This window comes from Antechinus flavipes, chromosome 1, assembly GCF_016432865.1.
Source record: "Antechinus flavipes isolate AdamAnt ecotype Samford, QLD, Australia chromosome 1, AdamAnt_v2, whole genome shotgun sequence".
Classification (NCBI taxonomy): domain Eukaryota; kingdom Metazoa; phylum Chordata; class Mammalia; order Dasyuromorphia; family Dasyuridae; genus Antechinus; species Antechinus flavipes.
This window is the reverse complement of record NC_067398.1, coordinates 295,141,334-295,166,310: the sequence shown is the minus strand read 5'-3', so window position 1 is coordinate 295,166,310 and position 24,977 is coordinate 295,141,334. Positions and strand designations below refer to the sequence as shown.

General features: G+C 35.6%; 1 protein-coding gene across 1 annotated transcript in view; it reads right to left on the bottom strand.

The window, feature by feature from the left end:
* Nucleotides 1-24,770, bottom strand: part of PDXDC1 (pyridoxal dependent decarboxylase domain containing 1) — a 57,895-nt gene extending 33,125 nt beyond the window's left edge. The window contains exons 1-3 of the mRNA XM_051962780.1: nucleotides 24,571-24,770; nucleotides 4,041-4,114; nucleotides 3,439-3,504 (exon numbers count right to left, since the gene is read on the bottom strand). Coding sequence (XP_051818740.1) covers nucleotides 3,439-3,504; nucleotides 4,041-4,114; nucleotides 24,571-24,711 — 281 coding nt within the window. The 5' untranslated portion in view covers nucleotides 24,712-24,770. The remainder of the gene's footprint in view (nucleotides 1-3,438; nucleotides 3,505-4,040; nucleotides 4,115-24,570) is intronic.
* Nucleotides 24,771-24,977: the final 207 nt, after the last annotated feature.

The window sequence follows — 24,977 nt, the reverse complement described above, 5'->3', positions numbered from 1 at the left end:
TTGAAAGCTATGGATTTTAAGAAGCAGAGGTAAGAATAGAGTAGGTTCCAAAAAAAAAGGGGACAGACTGAACCACGGTAGAGATATGAGGACATGATATGGTAACAAATTTATAATATAGCTAGAACTGCATGGATGATAAAGAGTGAGATGAATTAACCCTGGAGGGACATGCTAGAAACAGATTTTGAAGGTATGTAAAAATCAGGCTTGAGGAGTTTGATTTTATCATAAAGATAATAAGAAAACATTAAGTAACACAATGTGACCTTTCCTTTAGAGATATTATTTTGGCTTTGTACTGAAGATGGATTAGAAAAAGGAGAAATTGCAAACTAAGAGACTTAATTAAGGAAGTTAATATAGTAATCTAAGTCAGAAATACTCTCAAATAGGGTAGTAAGAATGTGAGTGAAAAGAAGCTATGATTATCAGAGTGAGTGTAATGATTATCAGAAATATCACAAAGGTAGAACAGACAAGCTTTGATACATGATTAGAGACAGGGAAGAAAACAAAGAGTCCAAGATGACTATGAAGTTGCCAACAGGGGTGATTTAGTGCCTTCCAGAGAAAGGAAATTTGGAGGAAGATGTATGGTCTAAAAAGGGGATAATGAGTTCCATCTGAGAAATGCTGAGTTCAAGTTGCCAATGAACTAGTAGAGATATCCATCAAGACATTGATGGTGTGGAACTGGAGCTCAAGAGAAATCAGGGTCATATGTAAAGATATGAGAAATAACTGAACAAAAATGGGAATGGATATGCTCAACCAAAGAAGGAAATATGGAGAGAAAAGAGTAAGAGTAAAGAAGCCAGGACAAAGAATTGGGGAAACCTAAATTTAAAGAATGAAACTCATGATAATACAGCAAAAGAAAATAAGGTGTGATCAGACTGGTAGGAAACAGCATACTACAGTAAAAAAAAGTGTACTCTTAGACATGGAGTCAAAGCTCATGGACAGAAGTTCTGTGTACTTCTGCATCTATAAAACTAAGGAGTTTTTATTAGATGGGCCCAGGTTCCTACCCGCACTCTCCAGTGAAGGATCCTATAAAATCAACAAGTCAATAGCATTCACTATGTGCCAGGCAGTATGTTAAACACTAGAAATCCCAAGAAAGGCAAGCCAGTCCTTGCCTCCAAGAAGTTCTGTCTAACAGAGGCGACGCCACAACAACAAACAAGACAGGATAACCTAGAGGTGGTTTCAAGGGGAAGATCCTAGGATTAAGGGACTTTAGGGAAGCCAGAAGGTGGAACTTCAGCAAGACTTGAAGGAAGCCAAGAGAATATGAGAAGAATGTCTCAGACATGGGGGATAGTAAGAAAACACTTGGAATTAAGAGAAGAAATGATAGACACAAAAATGGCAAGGAGGCTAAAATCTAACATTAGATAGCAGAGTATGTGGAAGGAAGGAAGTAGACGATTGTAAAGGTAGAAGAGGGGCAGGTCATGAAGAACTTTAAAGATCACACAGAAGATTTTATAGTTGCTATTGGAAATAACAGGAAGCCAATGAAGTTTACAGAATGAGGGGAAAGGTGAAAGACAGACCTGACACTTTGAAAGATCACTATGACAATCGAAAATGGAATCGAAAATGAACTGGCATAGAGATACATATGAGACAGGATTATTCCAGGAACCTGTCTCATGTTCCAGGTTCTTGGAATAATCCAGGTATGAAGTGATGAGAGCCCTGTACCAGGATGGCAGCTAGAGATGTTCTAAAAGTAAAATCAACAAACTGGATATAGGGATGTAGGTAAAAAGGAAGAATCACAGATGACATCCAATAACACGGAATAATAACACGGAAGTTAGGAAGTGGGAAAGTTTAAGGGTAAAGATAGTGAGTTCAGTTTTGGACAATGTGAATTTAAGATGTCTATGGGATACAGATAAATGAATGGCAACTGATGAGATTACCAAGCAAAATTATGCTGAGGGAGATGACTACACAAATTAATATTGAAGGAGAAAAGAATACAGGACAGAGGTTTGGGGCATAATCAGAATTAGTGTGGGATGTAGATAAAGAAGAGAAAGAGGAGAGGTTAGAAATGTAGAAGGAAAAGCAGGATACCACAGAAACCTGAGAAAAGAGTATCAAGAAGAGGGTGCTTGACAATGTCAAAGACTGTAGAGAGGTCAAAAAGAATGAGGACTAAGAAAAGGCCATTAGATTTGGCTACTAAAGGATCACTGATAACTATGAAGAGAGCAATTTCAGTTGAATGATGAGGTTGGAAGTCAATCTTTAGAGAGTTAAGAAGAGAGTGAGAGTAAAGAAGTGGAATCATAGATTACAGATGGTCTTATCACAGAGTTTAGTAAAAAAGAGAGACACAGGAATGAGCCAGAAGGAAATGACTATTTAGGCCAGGGTATTCTGATGGGGTAGACATGGGAATGTCAGGAGGTAGCAGGGAAGCAGCCAACAGACTGGGAACTACTAAGATTAGTGAGAAAGAGGGAATGATAGAGGGCAGAAATTTGCTGGAGAAAGTGGGATAAAACAGGATAGCATGTACCGGTGTGAGACAGAAGGCAAGGAGCAGAGAATGCTGCTGGCATCTAAATGATGTTTGAGGAGGGAGGATGAGGCAAGGTTATTAGTTAAGAGGAAGCAGAACTCAAATTAGCAGGATAATGAAAGCCAATGGAAGAAAAAGTATTCAGGAAGAGGAGTTGGTTGACAATACCAGAAACTGCAGAGAAGTAAAACAGAATGAAAATCAAGGCCATCAGACAACAGTTAAAAGATCATTAGTATCTTTTAAAAGAACAGCTTTAAAACTCTAAACTCAGATAAAAGAACTCTACCAATCACTGATAAAGTGTTAAAAGACAGATTTTTTTTAAGGGTTGAGAAATTAGGGAACAGAAGAGAAATTTCTAAGTTTGTTTTAAAAAGGGAGAATAGTTGTAGGATGAATACTTGAGAGGATGGCAAAGTCAACTGAAACAGGTTCTTTTGCTTTTGTAAAGAAGTATGATCTATTGTAGAGAAAAGAGGATCTGAGACCTTCCAAGATCAGGATTACTATTTTGGTGTCAAGACAATAGTACTGATGATTAATTTTGATAGACTTGGTTCTTCTCAGTGGTTCAGTGATTCAAGGCAATCCCAATAAACTTTGGATGGAAAACTCCATCCACATCCAGGAAAACATGCAATATTTATTAATTTTTCTTGCTTTTTTCCCCCCTCATGGTTTTTTCCCTTTGTTCTGTTTTTTTTTTTTCCCAACATGAGTCATAAAGAATTATGTAAACACACACACACACACCAACAGAACAACTTGATTCAAACTTACGTTAGACGTTACGTTAAATGCAAACATGTATATTACTGATCTGACCATTTTGGTTTTTAAAAAAAGTTTATCAAACAAACTGGAAATTACCAAACAGTGCTACCTACCTGCCTTGGAGTGGTCCTGGAATATCTCTTGGTGCATACTTCTTTTCATTCTCTTCCTCTGCTTTTCTAATTAAAAAAAAAAAAAATATATATATATATATATATATATATATATATATATATATATATATATATATGTTAAACTTTGCTTTCTGTCAACATTTAATTATGCAAATTCTCTTCAAATTACTAAAGCAAATCTAACTTGGAAGAAATCAAACATTCCCTTATCTCCCCCTCCCCTTTAAAAGAAAAGTTTGGTTTTCTAAAGAAAGAATATAAGATATTTTCTTTACTTAATGGGATGGTGATTTTGCTGGTTTCATACAGAAAATGAATATAGAGGAAGAAGAGTTGTTTATAGATTCAAATAAAGATGCTGAGGAAATGAAACTTTTAAAAAATAGAGAGCCAATTGAATTCATAACCAAAATTATATATTTTCAAAATCTATTAATTAGAGCATCTTTTACCTTTTACAAAAGGCAATTTTGACTAACTAAGCATTACATGCCAAATACCATGAGAAGCCCTAATAAGAGGAAATTAGTGCCAAAAATTTCACAGATTTCCAGAGACTTAGCATTGTTCCAGGTGCCTACCTCTGATTGTCTTCTAGCATCTTCATTGCTTCATTAAGATTTTTTCCCATTTCAGCTAGTGTAGGGTCAACCATCTAATATATAAAAAGATAAAACTACATGTTAATAAAATTCTATCCATCTAGAAATGCATTTCAATCCAGTAAATTATTTTAAGTTAAAGAAATATTTTAGAAAATAGCTACATAATCTGCAAGTCTTAAAAAATAAAAAAGATATTTAAGAGCTACTTTTAAAGGTCTCTATTAAGACAATTACTCTAAAATACTACTTTTTAATTATCATGCAGAACATGTATGGTACATTCTTTTTAACTCTGTAATCAACAGCTCTACTTTTTTAAAAATCTGGTGATCTGGGGTCAAGGATAGAGTAATAATCATTTATATATGACAGAATAAATTTGCCAATAGACTCTTAATTATTCTCCCTTCATCCAACACTATCCTCTTTCTAACGGAATCTTCACAAAGCTGGTATGACTTCACATCGGAGATAGTAATCTTGGTCCTGGAGGCCTCCATTCCCTGCAATAAACTGTACTCATTCTTTAAGAACAACAACAAAAGTCCATTTTACACGATGCTAACATGCTTGTAAGTCCTATAGTTCTTCTCTCTCAACTTAGAAACTCTATACTTCTGTACCATTCTGATTTCTTAACAATTTGTTTTCCAAATCCAACAGTTGATTAAAACTGCTATTTTAAAGTTACTAATGATCTTTTAAGTGTTAACTCTATTAGCTTTGGCTTTCATACTATTTAATCTCTCAAAAAATGTTCATACCACTTAATACCATTTTTATCTTTGACATTTTCAGATCTGCTCTTTAAGAAAACCAATTTGGCAGCTGCTTGGAAGAAGGTTAAAGAGGGAGATCAATTAGAAGGCTATTCCCCTAATCTAGGGAGGTGATAAAGGGGAAAAAATATATCACTAACCACATACCAAGTACTATGCTAAGTATTTTTTTTCAGGTTTTTTTTTTTTTAATTACAGCTTTTTATATATAAAACATATTTTTCAATTTCGACCCTTGCAAAAACTTCTGTTTCAACTTTTCCCCTCCTTCCCTCCACCCCCACTCCTAGATGGCAGGTAGTCCCATACATGTTAAATATGTTAAAGTATATGTTAAATACAATATATGTATACATATTTATACAATTATCTTGTTGCACAAGAAAGATCAGATTTAGAAAGAAGGTAAAAATAACCTAAGAAGAAAAAACAAAAATGCAAGCAAACAATAACAGAAAGTTGTGGTCCATACTCATTTCTCAGTGTTCTTTCTCTGGGTGTAGCAAGTTCTGTTCATTACAGATCAATTGGAACTGATCTGGATCTTCTCATTATTGAAGAGAGCCATGTCCATCAGAATTGATCATCATGTAGTATTGTTGTTGAAGTATATAATGATCTCCTGGTTCTGATTATTTCACTTAGCATCAGTTCATTTAAGTCTCTCCAAACCTCTTTGTATTCATCCTGCTGTTCTTTTCTTATACAACAATAATATTCCATAAGATTCACATACCACAATTCATTCAGCCATTCTCAAATTGGTGGGTATCCCTTTAATTTCCAGTTTCTAGGCATATAAAAAGGGCTGTCACAAACATTTTTGCACATACGGGTCCCTTTCCCTTCTTTAATATCTCTTTGGGATATAAGCCCGGTAGTAATACTGCTGAATATGTATGCATAGTTTGATAACTTTTTGAGTATAGTTCCAAATTGCTCTCCAGAATGGTTGGATCCATTCACAACTCCACCAACAATTATGCTAAGTATTTTCTAATTATCTCACTTGATCCTCACAACCACCCTAAAAGTAGATGCTATAATTATCCCCATTTTAAAATTGAATTGCAGTCAACAGTTAAATGACTTGTCCAGAGTCATACAGCTGTTACGTGTCTGAGGCCAGATTTAAAATCAGATTTTCCTGACTTCAGGCCCAACACTCCACTCCCGACACCACCAGTGTTTGTATGAAATGAGAGAAGAGGTTAACAGATGTAAAGAGAGAAATGACAAGATTTGACAATAGACTTGATATGTGGGATGAGTGAGGAGTTGAAGATAACATCAAAGTTTTGAACCACATTAAGTAAAAGATTGGCAGTACTCTCAACAGTAACAGCCCCATTCAGGAGAAGGATAGAATTGGGAGGAATGACAATGAGTTCTGTTTGGAACATGCTGAATTTGATACCCACCCAGTTTCAAATGTCTAAGTCTGATTTGGGACTGGAGATCAGAAGATAAATCAGGAGTTGGATACATAAAATTTAGGAGTTATATGCATACAGATAAGGGAAAAAAAAGAATCTGAACAGAGTCTTGAGGTATAATAACCAGTTAATGGAAGTGGTATGGAAGATTATGTGAAAAGAAGCTGAGAATAAGTAATCAAATAGAAAGGAAGAGAAACAAGAATGAACAACATGAAAATTCAGAATGAAAAAAGTATCTAGGAGGTGACAATATCAAATGCTAGAATGATGAAAACTAAGAAAAGGTCTAACAATGAAAGACCAGTGGTATTTTGGAGAGAATTGTTTCAGTTGGATGATGAATTAAGAAGCCAGAATGCAGAAGGTTTAAAAGAGAATGAGAAGAGAGGAAATGAAGGCACCAAGTGTAGACAATTTCTTCCAAATCAAGAAAAGGAAAAATAAGAGAATGTCATCTACTGGGAAAATGTGAAGATCCAGCAAAGATTTGATTTTTTGGTGGTGGGTTTTTTTAAGGATGGAGGAGACTTGGGACATTTTTTTAGGCAGCAGGAAAGATAGGCAGAAACTGCAGATAAAGGGAGGGATGACTGGAAACAACATACATTAGAGTTGTCTTTGGCAAGGAGAATGCCTACCTCTTATTTGGAGACTGGTGTGTAAAGGAAAAGATAGAAAAGGGGAAAAGTAGTACAAGGAAAAGGGCCTTTTCTTTTCTTTCTTTCTTTCTTTTTTTTTTTTTTTTTTTGTTAAATACAAATCAAGGTTCTTAGATAAGAAGGAAGTAGAGGTACTATGGGAAACTTTGAGACAAATCCCACCCCCCCCCCAAAAAAAAACCCAACAATCAAAAATCAAGTAGAACAGCCTCTGTGGTCAGTTGCTGTCCTTTGTTCTTGAAAAAGCCCAAAACAAAATCACTATGTTAGAGTTGAGTTTCAGTGTGTTCGACTGTCTGATCAGACCAATATGAGCTCAGAATGTCAGATTGGACACAAACAGTGCATATGAATACTTGGGGTGGATTCTTTAACTTTGTGCATCTCACATTTCTTCTGGGATATTTCAATTCTGCTTTGCTCACAGAGTACACCACCTTCTCTGATGAGGGCATGCCATGCTGGATAATCCTGTGTGTCTCCTATGTCATACAATCAATTCTAAAGTTCTTGAGAGTATCCTTGTGAGTGCTTGCCCCATAGGAATCATGGAAAAATAAAAGATGGGACTTGCTTTGATGCAAAGAGGGCCCAATCAACCAAGATAAGATAATATGAATAAAACTGTGGACCCAGTTAGCATACTTCATGACTTCCTATAGTTCTGTTCAATAGCATGAGAGTATTAGTGATGAGTGCAAATGGTGGGAAGATGACAGCAATAATGTGACAAGGGAGCAAGGGATTCTAGAGAAAAGACAATATAGTATTACAGGGTCATAATCAGCAAGAGAAAAGGGTTACCTAAGAGCAAGACTGATGGTATGGGAAAGTAGAAAGGGGAAGAAGGACATGTATGTATTAAGTCAGAAGAAGGAATGTGGGATGATATAAAGTAAAATACAAGAGATTCATTATATTAAGTCGCTGGAAAAATGAAATAAGGCATCAAGCACCACCTGAGTTTGAATAAAACTCAATTCATCTGATGGATCTGTGATATTATTGATCTGGATACTACTTTCATTAATGCAGATTGCTATTTCTCCATACTTTCTTCCTTTGTACAACATCTAATACATTTATTCCTTCCTCTGACAATTTTAATATCTGTGAAAATCAGTGCAATATGTGATCTGTTCATCTGTTATGCTTCATTCTTGTTACATGACCAGCCTACCTCCTTTACTGTAGATATCAGTTCTTGATGAGGTCTCATGCCATTTTCTGCATACAAGTCGCTGTTGATAATAAGATACATCCTATTTTCACAATTGCAAAAGCTTTTGAAAGGGCCTTGCAAATTTATCTGTTCTATCATGTACCTGAATAAGAATCAAGTTAACAACATTCCTCACAAAAGATCATTCACCTCCTGCCTAAAGATCTCTTAATCCCACTACTTCTCAAAACAACCTATTTCACTTTTGTATAGCTATAATTTTCAGACAGTTTTCCTTACACTGAGCTAAAACCTTCCAGCCATTTCTTAGTTTTGTTCTCTGCAGTGAAGCTAAACAAAATTCTTCTTCCAAATGAGGACCTTTCAAATACTTTGATGACACCTACTGTCCACCCATCACACCTCCCCAAGTTCTTTTCTTGGCTGAACATTATCACTTCTTCCATCTTCTCACCAAATTGGTCACCCTTTTCTGGATTCATGCCAGTTTGCCAATGTTATTCTTAAAATGTGGCATCAAGCATTAAGCACAATCCTCAAAAGGTAGGGAAGAGAACAGTGGAACCACCACTTTCCTCTTTCTGGACTTAAAAAAGTTTAAGATCATATCAGCTTTTTGTCCTTATTTATGTGTTTTATTATTGAGATGCATTAAGCTTGCAGTCCACTAAAACTTTTTTACTAAGACCTATTACCTAAACACATCTTTCCTCCATCCTTTAATGGAAAAGTTGATTTAATGCAAGTGGAATATTTTACATTTATTCTCATTAAATTTTCTCTTATTAGATCTTCCATGCTGATATATTTTTGTTATCTGAAAATTTGACAACATCATCTAGCACATTAAGCATGTCACTAAGGAAAAAATACTAACTAATAAAGAATGTCAAGGACAAAGCTGCCTCAAGAAAATGTTTAGCAAGACCAATACATCAATTATGTTGGATAGTATATGAAATATTCTACCACCCCTGAAGTAAAGGAAAAAAAAGTGGATTTTCTCAACTTTTCTCTGGGGCCATTCTGGGGCATTATAATTAAATAATTAATTTTTATAATGATGAAAAAGCTGATTTTAGAAAGGCCTGGAAAGATTTACATGAACTGATGCCGAGTGAAACAAGCAGAACCAGGAATACGTTGTACACAAGAATATGCAATGATTAACTATGAACGACTTGGTTCTTCTCGGTGCTTCAGTGATTCAAAGCAATCCCAACAGACTTTGGAAAGAAAATGCCATCTGTATCCAGAAAAACAATCAAGGAGACTGAATACCATGTTCACTACTTTTTTGTTTTTCTTCTCTCTCCCATGCTTTTTTCCATTTTGCCCCAATTTTTCTCTTTCAACATGAGTCATAAAGCAATGTGTGTTAAACAAATAAGCAAAAAATTCATTTTTCTTATTTTTATCATGTCTTATTATTTATAATATTTATTCATAATATTTTATTATTTAATAGTTATTATTATTATCTTATTTTTATCATTGTTACTGTCATTGTGCATGCTGTTTTTCTGATTCTTTCACTCTTCATAAAAATCTTTTTAAAAATCTCCCCATTCTTCGTATTCATCATGTCTGCATTATATTCATGTACACAATAATTTGTTTAACCATTCTCCAATTAAAGGACATCTATTGTTTTCAGTTCTTGATATCATAATAGATGCTGCTATAAATATTCTGGTGTACAGGGGTCTATCTTTGACCTATTTATATGATCTAGTATATGCTTAGCCCTAAGATCTCTGGGTCAAAGGACACAAACAATTAAGTCATTTAATATATGTTCAAAATACTTTCCAAAATAGATGGACCAATTTGAAATTCTACCTGCTTTTTCAATGCCTATAAAATTGATCATTTTTACTTTTGTCATATTTTTCAGTTTTCTGGTTGTGTGGTGAAATTTTAGTTGGCTTTTTAAAAAATTCTTTTATTAGTGATTTAAATAATCTATTCATATTCTTTGCCAATTTATTCATTGGAGAGTGGTCCTTCACATATATTTTAATACCAAATATATTTTGGCTATTAGATGCTGATCAGAGATTCAGTTATGATGCAAAGATTTTTGTATGTTCAATTTGTATCTTTCATACATTGTTCCTCTTTCATACATTGTTCCTGATTCTGTCTTAAAGGATCAATCAGAAGAAATATAATCCCTTCTACATGACAGCCCTTCATATGCTTTGCAGCTACAATATTCTACCTCATTCTCCCTTTCTTCAAGAAAAATAGGCTCAATACTTAGAAATAATCGTTCACATAACACAGACTCAAGGCCTTCTACTAAACTGGTTACCCTTCTCTGGATATTTTCTAGTTAATTAATGCCCTTTAAAAATCATGGCTCCCAGAGAGGGCAGGCCTAGGATGATTCTTAAGGTCCCTTTCAGCTTCAAGTCTCTAATTCCTGATTCCCATTATTTCAGTTATTTTGTTTTCCATTGTATTAATTTCTGCCTTAATCATAATACTATCCATATTCTGTTCTTTTCTATCATATTACTTTGTTCCCATGAAAAAGACCTGTATATAATAAAATTAATCTACCAGGGTAACTAGATGGTGCAGTGAATATAACACCAGCCCTAAAGTCAAGAGGACCTGAATTCAAATCTGAGGCCATATTTGAGGCAAAAAAAAAAAAAAAAAAAAGTAATAAAATGAATTTAAGTTTGGAAATTAAATGTTTTTCCTATCCTTAAACTGTAAAAGAGGCAGCTAGATAGCTTTATAGATAGCATACCAGCCTTGGAGTCAGGAGGACTTAAGTTCAAATCCAGACATTTAATACTCACTAGCTGTGTGACCTTGGGTAAAACACTTAACCCCTATTGCTTCATCCCAAAATAAAATTAAAATGTGATAATTCCAAAAATACAATAATGACCACACAGGGGTAGCGTGAAGACAAATAAAAGATAATGTACTTTAAAGCACCATATAAATACTAGCTAACATCATTACAAGCCTTAACAAGAAAATAATATTATAATGCAATATCATTAAGAAATACTCCAATGTGTAAATATTCCAAAGGAGCTGCATGGGGCAACAAGATGACAGGATTCTGGAATCAGGAGTAACAAAAAAGCTGCAATCACAGTGCATGTATTAACTCTACTGATGCAAATGGAACCCTTGCAAGCTCATTCCATCTTGTGTGTCTTTCATCCATGTCCTCTCAAAAGTTTGTCATAGCAGGTGAATCCAACTAGCTGGGGGAAGGAGGAGAAGAGAACTCTTGAAGTTCTCTGGACATCATTACTCCTCCACTTTGTTTTCCTGCATGGAGAGCTAAGTCAAACTCTAGAGTAAGCAAGAGGGGAAAAGGAGAGGATCCTCATTTTAGGATAACTTACATTGTTAAGGGTCTTAATATAATCAGCATGACAACATCTGAAAATTGGAGCATTTGGAAGACCACATCACTATAAGGAATCCCCTGTCAATTTAGACTATGTAGGCTCTCTTTCATGACAGTGTCAAACATCTTAAGCAAGCATATAATTCTCCTTATTTTATTACTCCATTATTATTAATTACCAGAGGACTGGAAAAGATTACCTCTTTCAAGAAACATTACATGATTTTGAAATATGCACAGTAAATACCATGTTAAAAAGTGAGAATTTAAGATTTTCATTTTTTTCTATAACTCAAATGCTTTTTTAGAGTTCAGAAATACTAACTACAACAGAATATTTTATTTTCTGCATTTTTCTGTCAACCATGTAATGATCAAGATGTAGTCTACTATGAAATAGTTTGTGAACACCTATCTTTTCAATTCTATTATTAAGGATGCTCTCAATATTTGTGTGGATTATTTTCATTATTTTACACAGATAGGAAAGTGGATATACCAGTTAATACTAATATATGTTTTATCATCTGCTTCTTCAAATATTAGAGACCTAGTACTTTGATGATTTCACATCTGTCACTTCCAACATGGATTGTCTCTCTATACACTTAATCTAGTCCAACTGTCTTTTCCTTATTTATCTGTTTTGCTTGAGTGTCCTTTTCACTTCTTTAAGACTATCTGGAATTGTGATGTTAAAATCCAAGTACAGTCATCCCATTAACTTTGGCACTATAAAGAATTTATTTGAAGTTTTCTTTTTATCTTTGTTTTCTTAAACATTAGGCGCGTGACTTTGCTTAAATGAACCTCTCACCAAACTTTCTTTCTTTTTATTGGGGGAAGTGGGGAAGAGAGGAGAATGAAATATTACACACATATTACCCACCTCCTGATGGAGAAATAAAAGACCTGGAGTGAAAAATAAAATAAATAGTTTTCATACATGGTCAATTTGAAATTTTTTACTCAACTATACATATTTGTAACAGGTTTTTTTCTTTTGTTCTTATGGTGGGGGAGGGATTGGCCAGGTTAATTATACCTCTATGCTCAATTCTACATGTATATATGTGTATTCTTTCATCAGTTCAGATAAGAGTAAGATTCACATGTCAGCTTCTCCCACCATCTTTATTTTTACAGATGTTTACTTGTGCATTCTTATTGAGATAATTTTTTCGATCCTTCCTTCCTTCCCACCCCTAACCAACACTGTATTCCTCTTTCCCTCGTTCCATTTTTTTCTTTTAAGATAAAGACAGAACTGAGCCATTCCCACACCTCGTCTAATTAGACTCCCTCTATGACCCCAATGATAACAGGGTTCAGATGAGACCCAAATAGCTTCCCATATTTGAATGTAAGCAATTTATTCTTGTTTGATCCTTTAACATTGTTTATTTTTGTTTCTCTTCAGCCCTGTCTTTGGACTTCAGAGTTTCTATGCAGCTCTGATCTTTTTATCAGGAATGCTTAGAAGTTCTATATTTTATTACAGATCCATACAATATACACAATACACAAAAGTTAGAAAAGGCTTTTGTTTAGTTATCCCAGAACTAAAACTCTAATCATAAAAATGATAAAAAGGGGAAAAAATCTGTACAAAAGTATTCAGTGCTGCTTTACTTATAACAGCCCCAATAGTAAATATGAGAATTGATCCCTGTGTTTCAAGGGATGTTATTTCATTAATCCGAACATTCCCTTTAACAATATACTTTACAGACCATCCATGACTGACTGTTCATCTTGTGCAAGTCTCACTCACAAATCTCTCTATACAGTGTGCAAGAATGTTTGTGGCAGCCTTCTTTGTAGTGGCCAGAAACTGGAAACTGAGTGGATGTCCATCAATTGGAGAACGGCTGAATAAATTGTGGTATATGAATGTTATGGAATATTATTGTTCTGTAAGAAATGACCAGCAGGATGATTTCAGAAGGGCCTGGAGAGACTTACATGAAATGATGTTGAGTGAAATGAGCAGGACCAGGAGATCATTATATTCTTCAACAACAATACTATATGATGATCAATTCTGATGGATGTGGGCCTCTTCAACAATGAGATGAAACAAATCAGTTCCAATAGAATAGTAATGAATTGAACCACCTACACCTAGTGAAAGAACTCAGGGAAATAAGTGTGAACCACTACATAGAATTCCCAATTCCTCTATTTTGTCCACCTGCATTATTGATTTCCTTTACAGGTTAATTGTATACTATTTCAAAGTCCGATTCTTCTTGTTCAGCAAAATAATTGTATGGACATGTATACATATATTGTATTTAACATATACTTTAACATATTTAACATGTATTGGTCTACCTGCCATCTGGAGGAGGGGGTAGAAGGAAGGAGGGGGAAAATTGGAACAAAAGGTTTTGCAATTGTCAATGCTGAAAAACTATCCATGCATTTATCTTGTAAATAAAAAAAAATCTCTATACAGGACGTTTAAACTAATATGGAGAAGAAGGAGGAAGGAAAGAGGGTTACAGTTCTTCTAATTCTCTTCATATTGTAGAAATATCAATGTAGTATTAAGAAATGTATGTCTGACATATTCCTCATTCTTGCTACATGATCAGCATAGTATCTTTTTCACTGATACATTTCTCTAATGACATCCTTTATTTGGCTCCTTTTGTGTAACTCTATTTCTAATAGATAGGCGCTAGTTCATAGCCACCACATGCCTTTCCATTGCTTTAGAGAGATTCTTAAGTTCAGTTCTTCAGAGACTGAAGTATTTTAAGACTGTAGTTATTATATGATATCACTGAAAGAACAACAGTGTTTAAAAAATTGTGCTTTTGTTTCAAGGACAAGTTTTGGGTCATTAAAAGAAAAAGGAAAAGTATAATTTGCCAAGGGCAAGTCAGCCTGCTCTATTCCTGCTTATACATTTGGCAATTACCACTTTAAAATAAAGCAACAAAGCTTTACAAGAAAATATCATTGTTATTATTTTGTTACACTTTATATTTTTCTTTTATTAAAATATTTTAAAATGCCTCTCAATTTGTGGTTTCATTTGCAACTCTGTCCTTTAATTTGTTTGTAATTTTATTGAGATATATTAGGAAATGAAGACAATGTAAAAACAAGATTTTAAAAAACTTTTTAATTAAAAAAATGTAAAGCATCAATATTTTATAACAGGTTCTCAACAAGATCATGCTACAAATAGCAAATGAGACGTCATCTTTAAAAATCATAATGTATTCAAACATCAATTATTCCCTTAATTAATGCAATTACAAAGAATAGAAATCAAATTGGAAAATGTTACTAAAAGGTATTTTTAACTCCTTTATTACATCAGCTTTGACTTATACATGTACTTCCAAGTCTGGAATTTGGCTTTACAAAGCATTTTACAAATATTTCATTTTATCCATACAACAATCCTGTGAGGTGGGTGCTATTATTCTTCCCATTTTATAGATGAGGAAATTGAGGTAGAAAAAGGTTAAGTGATTTGCCCAGGGTAATAGAGCTTTCTAAGTCTCTAGAGGCTGGAGTTGAATTCCCAATTCCAGGCCCAATGCTCTAACCAACATGCCTCCGTGATAAAACTAATTTATCTTATATCCCCTTCTCTCCACTCAGAGAACCTGGCCTAATGAAATTCTGTGGGTTGGTCTCTATGCTTCATCTCTCTCCATTCCAATTCATTTTTCATTCAATTGTCAAGTTGATTTTCTTACAATGCCAGTCTGTCCATGTCATATCTCCTCATATTCAATAAACTCCAGTGACTCTATTATTTCCAGGTTGAAATATAAATTCTTATTTGACTTTTAAAATCTTCATTGTCTGATTCCTTCCTATCTTTCCAATATTTCTATGTTACTCTCTTCCATGTGCTCTACCATCCAGTGACAATGGCTTCCTTGCTTTTCCTCAAATTATCTTAACTATTTACCTTGTCTTTTTTTTTTTTAACTTAATTTTCAGTTCCAAATTCTTTCCCTCATCCCTTTTCCTTTACCCATTTATCAAGGTAAGAAAAACAAAATCTATTTACAAATATATACTGCAAAAACAAATTTCCACTGAGAGGAAGGAAGATGTAAAGAAAGAAGAAAGGAAGGAAGGGAGAGAGGGATGGTAAGAAGAAGGGAAAAAGGAAGAAGAGAAAAGAGAAAGAAAAAAGGGAGGAATAAAGGGAGAGAAAGAGAGAGAAAGGAAGGGAAAAAAGGATGGCAGCAAAATGATTTGATATGTTCTGAATCCATTAATTTTCCATCTGGAGACAGAAACCATGTTTTAGCATGGGGAGTTTGGTGTGTGGTTAATCATTCTGTTGGTCAGTTACTTAGTCTTTCAAAGTTTTTTATTTATAATATTGGTATTATATGGATTGTTCTCCTGGTTCTGCTCACTTCATTTTGCAGTTCACATAAATTTTCCCAGGTTTAAAAAAAAAATTCCTATCATCATTTCTCACAACACAAAGTATTCCATTACAATTATATATCACAATTTGTTCACCTATTCCCGAACTGATGAGTATCTCCTCAGTTTCCAATTCTTTGCTATACCAAAAAAAAATTGTTACAAATTATTTTTATGCATAGCTGTCTTTTTCAACTCCTTCTTTGGTCTCTTTGGGTTACACCGACTATATTGCTGGGTCAAAGAGTATGCTCCGTTTACTTGCTTTTTTTAGTGAATTCCAATTTACTTTCCAGAATAACTAAACTAACAGTTCTACCAACAGAGGGACATGAATACAGGAATTCCAGCTGTCCACAAAGCCAGTAGTTTCTCCAAAGTGGGGACTTAAGAATCAATAATAACGGGTTAATTAAATGGAAACTAAGAAGATGAGTTGTGGGGCAACTAGGGGGCGCAGTGGATAGAGCGCGAGCCCTCAAGTCAGAAGGCCCTGAGTTCAAATATGGTCTCAGACACTCAACACTTCCTAACTATGTGACCCTGTGCAAGTCACTTAACCCCAATTGCCTCAGCCAAAAAAAAAAAAAAAAAAAAAAAAAAGATGGGTTACAGTCTACCCATCATACCATACATAATTAATCCACGGATTTGTTTTCAACACAACTACACCAAGCACTTATGGGTCAATACTCAATCAAATACCTTTTACTACAAGCCTCTCTTAGAAATTAATCTTGGTTATGCCTGCTACATCTCATATTCTGTTATAATTATCAAGCTACCATTAAGAAGATAGGGTCTGAGTTTTCACATATAGTCGCCAGTAAAACTTTTATTTTTTCCCACCTGTGAAAAGGAGTGAATAGCATAGGATGGGTCAGGAAGTGCATCACAGATAGTACATTACATTCCCATTCTCATCTCCTCAGCCCACAGTGCATCTTCCAAATGTCTTTATTTCCATTAAATCATCCTTCTAGTCTCTCAAGTAATCCTTAACTTCTCACTCAAATGAAAGTATTAAACAGTTCAGCCTTTTCTCAACCCTCATTTTTTTTTGACCTCTTTGGATCATTTGACACTATTGACCACTCTCTCCTTTTGGTAGGTTCTTGACCTTTTCAAGCTTACTGAAAAGATTTTGTATGCCACCTATAAATACTCATATATGCATACATAAAGAATTTGGCAACAGAATCTTTCTGTTTAAAAATTCTTCAATTATAATGAGCAGGTGGATTTCAGAAAAACCTGGAAAGACACATTAACTGAAACTGAATGAAGTGAACAGAAGCAGAACATTAAACACAGTAACAGCAATATCGTGTAATGATCAACTATGTATGATAGACTTATCTCATCTTAGCAATGCAATGATCTAAGACAATCCCAAAAGGTTTATGATGGAAAATGCCAAGCACATCCACAGAAAGAACTATGGAATCTGAATGCAGATCAAAGCATATTATTTTTTGTTTGTTTTTGTAACTTTTCCCTTTTGTTCTGCTTCTTCTTTTAAAACATGATGAATGTGTAAATATTTTATGTGATTGCACATGTATCATCTACATTAGTTTGCATCTTAAGGACAAGGGTGGGAGAGGAAAAAAATTTGAAACTCAGTATCTTATAAAAAAAATGAATGTTGAAAACTATCTTTACATGTAATTGGAAAAAAATTTATCATTTACAAAAAAACCTCCAATTAATTTCTTCTGAACCCATTTATTAAAAAGATTAAAATACAGCATATTTTGAATAATTTGTAAAAAACAAACAAGGAAGAAAAAATTAATGGATGAATTTCAACAAAATCTTTTGCATAATTATCAATTGGGATGAAAAAATGCGTTATCATGATTTAGTAACTACAGCTGGACAATTTACTTCTCTCATTTGGATCTACATGTCTTTATGAGGTATCTTTTTCAGCTGTGATAGCTATTAGACCAAGTATCAAAATAAATTGAATTTAGAACTAAACTTTCAAATTACAGTAGCAAAAGAGTTAAACCAAGATTTAAAAAAATAATGAAACATCTCACACTGCTCTCACTAAAAATATCACTGATATTTTGGTGAGAACAAAAAAGGTTTTTGAATCATTAACACCTTAAAAATTTCCTATCTTTTTCTTCTTTTGTACAAGTTTTATAACATTTATAATTACAAGTAGTCATATAATTTATAAATAAGTAAATATACATATTGAAATTTATGCTCAAATTTGCTTTTTTTTTTTTTTTAACCAAATGGGTATATAATCAAAAAATTTTAGAAACTACTACATTGTTAAACTTTGTTAACATTTATAATTACTTTGTTTACATACCATATTTATTATCTGATCCTCAATTAATTCTTTCGAATTCTCATTTCAGTACTCTATCAATCATAAAATCCGAATCTACTCTAAGGGTTCTTAAACCTTTTTTGTTGCATGGATCCAAGTACTGTACTAACAAAGATTACTTACTACCTAGTATCATAATTCCCATTCTAAACGTCCCTATAACTATTACTCAAAAGACCAAGAATTATTTTATTCTCTGCAATACCTTATAATTAGCAAGGTCCACTCTCAGTTCCCCCAAAATAATGATCTGCTAAGAAGCTGAACTTTAGGGATGATTTGTAATTAACCGAAGCAAATAATTCCCCCGCCCCACACACACACATTGGTCTGAAAACCAGGAAAGCTGAATTCTATTCCTTTATCTACTATGATTTAGCAGACTTTGGGTTATCATTCAATCTTTCTAGAATCTCTGTAAAATAAGTAACACTGTCTAGATTAGTGGTTTTCAAAATGTGGTCCACAGAATCCTGGGGTCTCTGAAATGCTTTCAGAGGATCTACAAATTCAAAGTTAGTTTTTTCTTTCATATGTGTGTGTGTGTGTACATATGTATATGTATACACACATATGTACACATACATATATACACATGTATATACACATACATATATATATTCCACATAAACAAAAACTCTTTGGATAGATCCTCAATAATTTTAATAGTACTGAGAACAAAAGTTCGAAACCATTATTTAGATGATCTTTAAAGTCCCTTTCAACTAAAAAGAAAACAAAAAAAAAAATCAAAATTCTATGATTCAAAGTTATCATTAGTAGACAATACAGAAATTTGCCTTTTCTTCCTTATCATAAAAATAAGGCTATAAACTTTTGGTATTAAAAATTTTGGATGATATATGCAGTCCACCAGTTTTCCACACTGCCATATTAAGTTTAGCACTATATATTCTTTTACTGCCTTCATGAAAAAGGTGTGTAAAATCTTTAAAGAAGCAGGAAAATTACATAATCCATAACCTTGGAAAGGAAGCTTTCTCACTCTATATCTATATCTAGATAACATTTACATAGCCAAGCAAGCTATCTTGATTGGTTTCAAAACTGTTTTTGGGTTTTCTTTTGGTTCTAAGTAAAGAGCAAGAAGATATTTTAAAGGCAATTTTTACTGACAGGTAATGGTCAGGGACATTACACTCAGGCAAGTGCTATTGCCTTTTATAGGGTAGTAGCACAAGAAGGAAAAAAGTATATTAAATGAAGGCCCAATGGAAAAAAATTGTAGTATAAACAAAGATGAGTTCAAATGTTTATTCTGCCCCAAAAGATAATGAAAATTAGCTTGGTAATAATTATTCATCTAAAAAGAAGAATCAAAATTACTCTTTTGGAGATGAACATTTAATACATTAACAATTAAAATAAGCCTATCTCTTTAAATCAGCAAAGGAAAACAATATCTAAGAGTTGTTGAAAAATGGAATTAAATTGATGTAACACAATAAGGAACAAGGGCACCCTCTTCCACAGATGATCCTTGAAGAAAATTTATACTAGCTGTAATGTTCAGGCTAGCTTTTGGAGGTCCTTTGGATGGGCCTTGGTCCCAGCAAAATAGACACCATGAGAATATTTAGAATAGAGTCTAGATTCTTGATTCTGGCCCAGTCTTGATCTTAGGGCAGGAGGCATGAGAGCCACTATAAGGCTGGGCAAAGATAGAATGTCTCTCTTCCAGTCCTTATTATTACATTTACATTTATTATTACAATTACATCATTACAGTATACTATGCATATGTGAACTAGGGAACCATTACATCACCATACTAAATACTAAGTATGTATGTGAACTAGAGAACCATTATCTCATCAATTCTACTGAGTTATTAATACCTTGTTTCAAGTATACTTCTCCAGAGTGCTGGCTCTCTACAACTAGCATTAAATATATACGTAGTTTTACAATTTTAAAATAATGAGCTTTCTAAATTAAAAATTCAATTCAACAAGCACTACTTAAAATTGAGAACTAAGAGCAAGGTTCTATATTAGGTACTCAGTACTAGGAACAATCACCAAAGATACCCAGGAAACAGTTCCTGGCTTCAAGGAGCATACAATCTGTAAGCAAGTAAATAAATTCAAGATAATTTGAGAAGAAATTTTGTTGGAATCCTTACAAAGTGTTAACTCATTAGAGTTGATAGAGACAATAATTATCTAATTTAGCATGGTTCAGTATGATTGATCTGATCTTACAAGGAGATGTTATGGGCCAGAAGAAACAAGGTACTAAGTGGAACTGAGAAACAATGCTTGTGTTCACACCTTTAGAGAGCTCATATACACAAGAAGCTCTTAGGGACAGAGAGCACTCTGGGACAGACACAGAGCACTCTGGGAGAGCCAGAAGCCCTCTCTCGGAGGCAAAACAGATTCATTCCAACTTTCACCTTGGTGCTGGCTGCAGATATTTGGAATGGTGATTGGCCTCCTGCACTTCCCCCACTGAGACCAAGGCTGGTCTGAAAGGCTCTCCAGAAAGCTGCCCAGCCCCAGGCAAGGAGACAAGAGATTCATTCCATTTTCCACCTTTGTGCTGGCTGGAGGCTAAAGAAAGCAGAGACAAAGGACAACTACAAGAGCTCTTGGAACCAAGCAGAAAGATAGGTCTCTAAGAAAAACTAACCAGGCTATTTTGGAGGAAGCAACAAAAGATCTGAACTTTTATCACCTGGCTGCATTTGGAGTAATTATTACTTTTAACCGAAACTAAGGTTGCCTCCAGAAAACCCTCCCCAAGAAACCTGCTCCCAGAGAGAACCATCTTATATTATATTTTAAAGAAAAAGAACACTACAACATTTAGTATCAAAAAAGTTTTCCTGTAGGAGCTGATATATTTGCTCTCCCCCCATCAAATTACATTAACTGAGTTCATATAAGTTCTTTTTTAAAAAAGCCATTTCATGAATGAGGTAAATAACCTTAGATGTTCTGTTTAAGTAGATAAAACAGAATCATTAAAGATGATCTAAATCTATGATCCTATTGCAATTTATTCTACTACCTCAAATGAACTTGGAAGCAAAGAGTTATTCAAATCTTTCATACTACCACTGCTGATATATGCACTTCAAGAAACAGTCAAGAATCACTTACATCTTCTTTCTGCACACTTAAATAAGTACATACATTTGTAGAGAATATGTCCATACAACAGGCCAATTGTTAGTTTTAATCAAGCACCTCTCTCTCTCTTTTTTTGCTTCTTTTGCTGAGACAATTGGGGAGTTAAGTGACTTGCTCGGGGTCACACAATTAGGAAATGTTAAGTGTCTGAAGCCAGATTTGAACTCAGGTCCTCCTGACTTCAGGGCTTAAGTGTCTGAAGCCAGATTTGAACTCAGGTCCTCCTGACTTCAGGGCTGAAGCTCTATCCACTGTACCACTTAGTTGCCCCTAATCAAGCACCTGTCAAGAAGCACTGGGGATCACTATTGCCAAGAGAGAAAAAAGAAACTCAGATTTGGCATAGAAAGTCCTTTGAGGTCTGGTTCTAACTCCATCTTCCAGGCAAATTATAGATGACTTTTACACAGTCTACATTATGATCAAACTGTCTCCAGGTACAAGCTATGCTCTATCTCCCACTTCTGTGCCTTAGTACATATGCTCTAACAACCCTTCCCTTTCTAACTCTCCCCCATTCTCTTCAAGATTATTCAAGAGGCCTTTCCTGATGCCCCCAAAAGATAACTGGCCACATCACGTCATATTTGTTTTGTTTATATCCCATACTTATTTGTCTGTGAACAAGTTGTATCCCTTCAGTAGAACAAAACCTCCAGAAGGCAGGGAATAATTGAATTTTGTCTTGAGTTTCCAGCATCTAGCAAAGCATCTGGAAATTAGCTGCTGCTTAATAAACAGGATACAATAAACCAGGATAGAGATTGGACTGTGTAACTTAACTGGTATATAACAACTTCTGAAAGAGAAAAATTTCCTTACTAATGCAAGTGATACCTCCCCAGAAAATTAAAGTCTGACAAAGCTGTCTGGAGCACTGACTGCTTAAGTGACTTACCTGCACCATAATCATATAAGTATATGACAGAAGCAGGAACTGTACCCAGATATTCCTGACTTGACAGCTAGCTCTCTATCTACATCTAGGCATTGTCTATTAGCTGATTTAAATTTTGAAGATAAAGCAAATTAGGCTTTGAAAGGTTAAGTGACTTGTCCAATATACTATAAGAAATGGCCAGAACTCAAACTTGGGTCCTAAGTCTGAGATTAAGACTTTTTCCTTAACACCATTCTTCCCTTGACAAAACTATGTCATGAGGAATAGTTGACTTTAGATAAGATTCTCTTTTACTTGGTAGAGTACAGAGAAGTTCAAGGAGGTTATGTCCATAATTCCCTGCAAACTGGGTTCCTACAGAAAATTCCCATACATTTGAATTTCTAAAGAATGCTGAAACTTTTCGAAGGCAACATGATCTAGTAAAATACTTAATACTTCTCATTATGACCAATTAACTTTTACCAAGCATCCACAATGATCTAAATACTAATCAAATGGTGAGAAAGCAATATTTAACCTTGGGTCCTACACTGAAAATGGCAGGTGAGAGTTACTTCCTATAGATAGCTAGCCTAAAAAAATACTGGACTTGCAAGTAAATCATTCCACTTCCTTATATGTCTCAGTGAAATTATACACAAGCCCTCCCACTGTCATCTCTCCCTTAAGACCTATGGCAAACCATAATAATGAAGAGAAAGCTCTTTCATACTGAATAGCTTCCTACAAATTTTTTTCTCTCATCACTGGTGATGCTGAGATAGCAAAAGAAACTGTAAACAATAAAAGTGAAAGAAAGTACTATACAATTAAACAATGGTCTGAACATTTTCCATTTAGCCACAATTTCGATGTTATAATATTCACAAATGAAAACAGCTTTAAAATGAAATATTTTAATTGTTTTCCCTTCTGCAATGATTATTCAAAACTGACAACATATCATTTTGTGGACATTCTTGGTACATGGTAGGTACTTATTGACTGGCACTCTCATACAATTACTTCTTTCAATTCTCTTATGACTTGTAAACAAGTCTACAACAACACTTCAGTATCTGAACTTAAAAGGAAGTCAACTAATTTTGCATTTTGAAGTTTAAATGAAGCCACTAGAACACAGCTAATGACTAAAAACCACACAGATAAAAAAGTTTGGTCATTATTAAACTGGACTAGCAATAGTCAGCAAAGTAGTGTGGATACTTCAAGCGATAGTAATTGCAGTCCAACTTATTGTAAGCACAGGGAACTGGTTGTAGGTACAATTTTAAATAAATCCAAAATTGATTCTCATTTCCAAGATCCAAATTCTGGCCTCCATTTCATTTAATGATATTTAAATTGGAAGGAAAGATGAGAGGGAAAGCTTTTTTCCCTAATTTGACATAATTTATTTTATTTTTTGACACGTGGGTCTCTGAGCTGTTCTTGGTAAAGTAGGTAGGAGGAAGGAATCTGGGAAGTTCAGGGTGTCAGCGACCAGTGACCCTGAGATTGTTATCTCATGATTCCGGGTGCAGATAGCCCCTCACTAACATCTTCATTCTTAATTAACGAGGATGAATGGGAAGCACATAGCCCTCCACCCCCCACTAGGTCTTTTCTGCCCCTCCCTTGCGTCTAGTGCCTTCCCTCTATTGATTATTTCCAATTTATCCCGAGCTATATAGCTTCTTTGCATGTAGTTCCCCCAGTAGACAGTGAGCTCCAGGAGGGCGGGGACGGTATTTGACCTTTCTTGCACTCCATAGAGCTTATCTTACTAGGTGCTTAGTCCATACACAGTAGGCGCTTAATCAATGTCTTATGACTGACAAATCTCAGCTTCGCTTCCTGCAGCTCTGCAGCTACAACCCGTCACGTGCTGACACCGAGGCCAGACCCAAACAAGCGTCAATTTGCCGCCCCCCGCCCCAGAGGACAGCCCTCGGGGCTCGTACCCGCCGCCGCCGCCGCCCCCCGTGACGTATGCATGGGCTCACAATCCCACCAAGCCGCGCAGCCCCGGGCAGCCCGCTCCCGCTGCCCATTCGGCCCGCAGCCCCCTCCTCGGGAACAGCCCCGCCCCCCGCCCCCCGCTCGGCCCGGCTCGGGCCCCGACGCCAGCCCCAGTCAGCAGCCGCCTCCCCCGAGGGAAGATCGTCCCAGCGCCCGGATAATCAGGGAGTGCCGCCCGGGAGGCTAGAAGCGGGGTCTCCCCTCCCCTCAGTTCTGGCTTCCCACGAACCTTCTCCAGAGAAATGTCCATGACTCGGGACGAGCCCCGGGCTCGGAGGGCAGCCGGACGGTCCCGTGTCCCACTTCCGCCTCCTGCGCCTCCGCTGCCGTTTCCACGCTGGCAGCGCTGACGTCCCAGCCAATCCGCCATGGGGGGTGGGGGGTGGGGAGGGAGGAGGAAGGAGGGGAAAAGGAGGAGGAGAAGGGGAGAGGGAGGAGACGAAGGATTGTCCAGAAGGGGGCGGGGCAGACCTGCGCGACGCAGAAGTGGGTGGAGCCATCCGGCTTTCCATCTCGGTGACGTCAACGTGACAGCCCCTTGTATTGGTAGGCCGGGGGAGAGAGTAGAGAGAGGGGGGCATGGGTCAGAATAGAATCTACTCAGGTCGACGCTGGAACTTGTTACCGTCATTCCTT